Below are 5,582 nucleotides of genomic sequence, written 5' to 3' on the forward strand. Positions count from 1 at the left end.
GACTACCATGCTCAGGCCAGTCAGAAGTGCTTTTTGTATGAAAGAATGGAACTTCGACTACAAAAAACATCGATGTTTTAAAATATCGTTGCATACAATGCCTGTCGATATAGGATTCTTAGTTTCAAAATCCACTTCTGACAGGCTGTAGAATGCGTGATCGTTTAAACAGACCTTATATTATTCAAATGAATGTTCAAAAACATCGATGTATTTTAGGTAATGTATTGTAAGCATCGATATTTTAAAAACATCGATGTTTTTAGTAGTCGATGTCGGATTCTTAGTTTCAAAACCCACTTCTGACAGGCCGTAGAATGCGTGATCGATGTAACAGACCTTATGTTTCTGAAATAGTTGTTTGAAAACATCGATGTTTTTTGGGTAATGTATTGTAAGCAACGATATTTTAAAACATTGATGTTTTTAGGAGTTCTTAAAAAAAAACATCGATGTTTTTTTATCGATGTCGCATCTCTAGTGGGAAGGATAATAGTTTAGTAAATTCGAACTTCTATGTTAAGTAATGTAATAGTAATAACCAAACCTAATAATAACTTAGGTATATTTATTATTTATTTTACTAAGTATCTGATATCGATATTACAGATGCTTCGAGACTTCGAACAGGATGGTCAAATGCATCACAGAGAGCGGCCGGTACATGGCTTGCGTACTCCTCTACCGCGGTGACGTGGCACCCAAAGACGTGAACGCGGCAATCCACACCGTGAAGGCGAAGAGATCGGTTCGCTTCGTAGGTTGGTCACCGTCTGGGTTCAAAGTCGGCATCAACAGTTCCTGCCCGGCCCACGTCGAGGGCGGAGACCTGGCGCATACGAACCGAGCGGTGTGCATGCTCTCCAACACGACAGCCATCCGGGAGGCCTGGACTAGTATCAACATCAAGTTCCACCTGATGAAGGACAGGAGGGCCTTCTTCCATCACTACACCGGCGAGGGTCTCGAAGAAAAGGAGTTCGACATTGCCCAGGACAACCTCCTTGGCCTGGAGCAAGACTACGAAATGTTGACCAAGGAATGAATGACTGAACTGAATAAAATCATTTTACCTCAACAGTTAGTTACTTTATAATTATTAATACTTCAAGCACTAAAAAAGTTAAAAGGAAACAATAAAAAAAAAAACCTTTACCACAGTAGTAAACTCGGTTCAGTAGTTGGTAATGAAGTATAGACCAACGGTTGTGCAAGCTCAATTACCACGTTTCAAGACACAAGTGTCGAGGGTTAACAGCATAGAATAAATAATTATAATAATAAATAAATATATGCCGCATTTCATGATTTCAGCACGATCCCGGCAAAAAATATGCCTTACTTACTAAGCTACCCTGCTGCAATAAAAGAGATGTTTCTAATGATTCGATAAACGACTTTCTAGATAGCCTTATTTATAAGTAGGGATGAGATTTTTATGTGATCATAAATATTAAAGAAAACCCAGATATATTCAATATAACAAAATTCATATCATGTATTCATGATCTTTAGTTTAACATGTTAAATGGAGATATATTTCCATCTTTTAGCATGTTAAGACGATATAACATTTAACATGGGTGAGAGTCTGTTAATTGGTCAGCTTAGAATGAGGGTTCCCAAGGCGCTCTCAAGTCTCCCGCTGGTATTCCGAGTTGAAGTGGCTCTATCCAACCTCCCGAAGGTAATACCTCCTTGGTGTTTTCCTATTCCAAGTTCTTCAAATTAAAAAAACCTGCCTATATATTTGATCTCCTCAATCTTCGTTCATCCATTCACTCATTAAACACCAGATCCCAACTGATTGTTTTATATATTCCCTCCTATAGAACCTCCTTCTTTAGCAAATCCTTCGTCATACGTGTAACCTCCTTCTGGAATTCTCTTCCCATCTACATTCGCCAGTCCTCATCCATTCTTCCCTTTAAACAACAGCTATTCCTCCACTTACTGTATAATGAAACCTCCGCACCATTATAATAAAATAACAGGCATATATTGATTAACATCATAAACAGTATTTAAGCCAATATCCCAATGTAATTTTATTTTACTTACTGGAAACTTGTAAATGCTTGCTAGACGAAAATCGTAATGTATGAACCATGTATTTATCCTTAGGGGACAAATGTCGCAGAATAAAATTATTTTTTCATTCATACATTCATTCAAAATAGTAAAAGAAAAACTACTGGAAGATTATTGATTGACCGTGTGTATAGATGAATGGAATATGGACCGGGTGCGGTAAAAAACTCAAATAGTAAATGATTATACTATTTTTATTGAGCCAACGTTTCGCCCCACGTTGCAGGGCTTCGTCAGGGCTAAAAAAGATACAAACACTTGACATAGTTACAAAAAAAAAAAGAAATAACATAAGTGAAAAATAACAGGGGTATACAATGAAAGTAAAATATAATAAGAAAAATTAAAGGTTGTAAACAGTAAATGATATAATTTTTTTTATTATTTTGTAAATATCTCCTCTCCCCCTCTATTATGTATATTACCATTTATTGTTTACCTAATTTAAAATTTTTTTTTACAATGTTTACTTTAAAATTATTTTCGTTATTGTGGCGTGCTAACTGCCATCCCCACTCCTCCCAATACAAACGGCTCACTCTGACTTTGACTTCCGTCAAAACAGGTATGAATTCTGTTTCATAATTTGATTTTATTCTTTCCTTTTTTTCATCTCTTAATTTGCACATTCTTTAATATTTATTCTCTTATCTATCTGTTACTATTACCCTTTTCATTTACTGGTTACCATCATTAATTTTTCTTATTATATTTTACTTTTCATTGTATACCCCTGTTATTTTCCACTTATGTTTTTTATTTTGTAACTATGTCAAGTGTTTGTATCTTTTTTAGCCCTGACGAAGCCCTGCAACATGGGACGAAACGTTGGCTGAATAAAAATAGTATAATCATTTACTATTTGAGTTTTTTTTTAACCGCATCCGGAGCATATTCCAATCATAAAAGAAAACTATTGTGAACCAACGTTTCGCCCCACTTTGCAGCCCTGACGAAGCCCACGTTGGTCAACAATTGATAGTTTTATTTTACTATTTTGATACCTTTATTGACCGTGACCCGGACTATCTCCCTATAAAGTACTTTATACAGTCAACTATATTCTTCCAATATAAAATAACTTAAGAGAATATTCATGGAAAAACATCATTCTTCATCCTTTCTTCCCATAATGATATACATTTTTTTTTTAATTAACAAAAAAAAAAACTGAATCCGTTAACTCATGGAAGGATCAGTGTTCATCAGACCAGTGCATATAAAGGGAAAGTGTTTATTAATAATGCAGGCAAGAAGGGAACAAGAGTTGCAGCTGTGGTAATAAAATTTCACCGAAGCATCCAGCCTGACTTTGCATACTATTTCTCATGGCTTCTGCAAACAGTTGTCATTAAAAAATAAACTTTTCTTTGGCCTTTAACAGAAACATTAAATAAAAAACTTCTTTAAGGACTTTATATCAGAGTTCTTATAAATAAGAGAGAGATAAATTTAGATATAAATTGTATTTTCCTCATATGATATTCTACAGGAGGTTGCCACTAAAGCAATTTATGCGCTAGTGAGGCGTTTTGTATAGCTCGACCTCGTTCGACAATGTCCTTAAACAGAAAATAGCTTTTTCAAATGTCTTTAATACGTAGCAGAGTTCATTCATCCCAGAAAATGTATGAGTGTATTTAATAATAATAATAATTTAATGGTATTTGTAATTCTACAATATTAATTGTTTTTAGTGGTGGTGTCCTATACTCATTACGTTCATATAAATATTTATTTCATTAAATATAATTAATTAATCATTACAACGTTTTACTTAACAATTTCATTACCTAATAATATAGTACATTTCATATCTAAAAAAAATTTTAATGTTTTAAAAAATGTTTTTTAATTGATAGATATTACAATCTGCCACACAGTTGTGGGCAATAGGTAATAGTGGTGAATGATCACATTCATACTAAAATAAAATAAAATAAAATAAAAAAGTACATACAAATAAATAAAATGTCTCTTAAAATATATACAAATAGAAGGATAAAGAAAATAAAGATAATCAAACTATGCGTATGAAAAAATAAATAAAATAAAACAATATAATCTCTAGTCACATTTACACTCTTATATACAATATTTACATAATCGACCTGAGGATCTCCCCCCATAGAGCCCACACTATCCCCCACGTATGAGGGGTAGAGGAGGGTCCAAAAGAGCCAATCGCACCCCTCTTCCGCATCATTGGTAGTGAGTGAGCCTGTGGAGGCTGAGCAAGTGCGCTAAAGCCGCAAACACTCAACATGAGTGAAGAATCTGACCATTGCCAGAACTCCAATTGTCCATTTTTATTTTACAATAAGTGTCTTGGCCACTGCCGTTTCAATCTTCTAGGTGGGCTGTAGGGATGGGTGGAACTAGATAAGGTTTGAACCATAGGACTAGGATGGTTGGAAAGGTTAATATGGAATTTTGAAAATTTGGTTGGTATAATATCTAAAAATTAATTTTTATTTGTTGGTACTTTAAGCACTTCCATACCGTTCATCCGATTGCAATGGGGATTTTTGCTAAATTTTCAGGATTTACTTGGAATATAAACTTTATTAAAAAAAAAAAAAAAAAAAAGTAACAAAATTAAGCATTTTTGGTTCTTAGGTTAAAAAGTATACATTTTTTTCATGGAATATAATAACCATGAATAAATGTATCTGTATCAGCTAGTCAATTTGTCTCTTTGTGAAGAAAAATAAAAAAATATTACTGATATCATTAAATGAATTATAAATTTAAAAAACATATTGAGGATTTTTGTAAAAGAGATAAAAAAAAAATTTATTAGGAAAATGCAAATCATATTCGTTATTAGCGTCGTCTGAAATCCTCAAAGAAATTAAAAATTAGAAATATTTAACATTTTTTATTTATGGCCGATTTATTTTTTTCATTCCTGTGACCATTGTTTATATAATCATAACTCCTTTCCATGTTACCTAATCCCCACGTTAATTCGACCGGTGGAAAAATAAGTCTCCTCCTTTAACCTACATTATAGTGTGCATTGCATGTGCATACAGTATACGGCAAATGCCGTAAAGAGCAAGTTGTACTGACTAGGCTGATAATAGGTCACACAAGGCTCATCCACTCCTATCTTATTTCAAAAGAAACGCCTCCGAACTGCCAGTATTGCAACAACAATCTGACAATAAGCAATATTTTCCAATAATGCCCATATTTCACACCACACCTCAATAGCTTAGGACTAAACCCAGATATTTCAAAAACCCTCGGAGACGATGATAAAACAACAGAATTAGTATTTCAGTTTTTCAAATCAAAACATCTATTAACAAAAATATAACATTTAACGGAAGAAAAAATAATAATAATCAAATAAATAAAATTAAACAAATATAAGCAAAATTAAATAAAATATAAATGGCGTCGATGGCCACTGAAGTTTGGCGCCACTAAACAAAAACAAACAAACCTACATTATAGTAATAGAAAAGCTTTCCCAGGTCTGA

The 5,582-nt window shown here is 33.3% G+C and overlaps 1 protein-coding gene across 1 annotated transcript in view; it reads left to right on the forward strand.

Annotated features, from left to right (window-relative positions):
* The window catches only part of LOC106689080 (tubulin alpha chain), a gene marked incomplete at its 5' end in the record, with an annotated part of 21,652 nt that extends 20,574 nt beyond the window's left edge, over positions 1 to 1,078 (forward strand). Inside the window, 1 exon segment of the mRNA XM_067052878.1 lies at positions 610 to 1,078. Coding sequence (XP_066908979.1) covers positions 610 to 1,045 — 436 coding nt within the window.
* Positions 1,079 to 5,582: the final 4,504 nt, after the last annotated feature.

This window comes from Halyomorpha halys, unplaced genomic scaffold (assembly GCF_000696795.3).
Source record: "Halyomorpha halys isolate HHAL.00 unplaced genomic scaffold, Hhal_1.1 Scaffold1275.1, whole genome shotgun sequence".
In the NCBI taxonomy this organism is placed as follows: domain Eukaryota; kingdom Metazoa; phylum Arthropoda; class Insecta; order Hemiptera; family Pentatomidae; genus Halyomorpha; species Halyomorpha halys.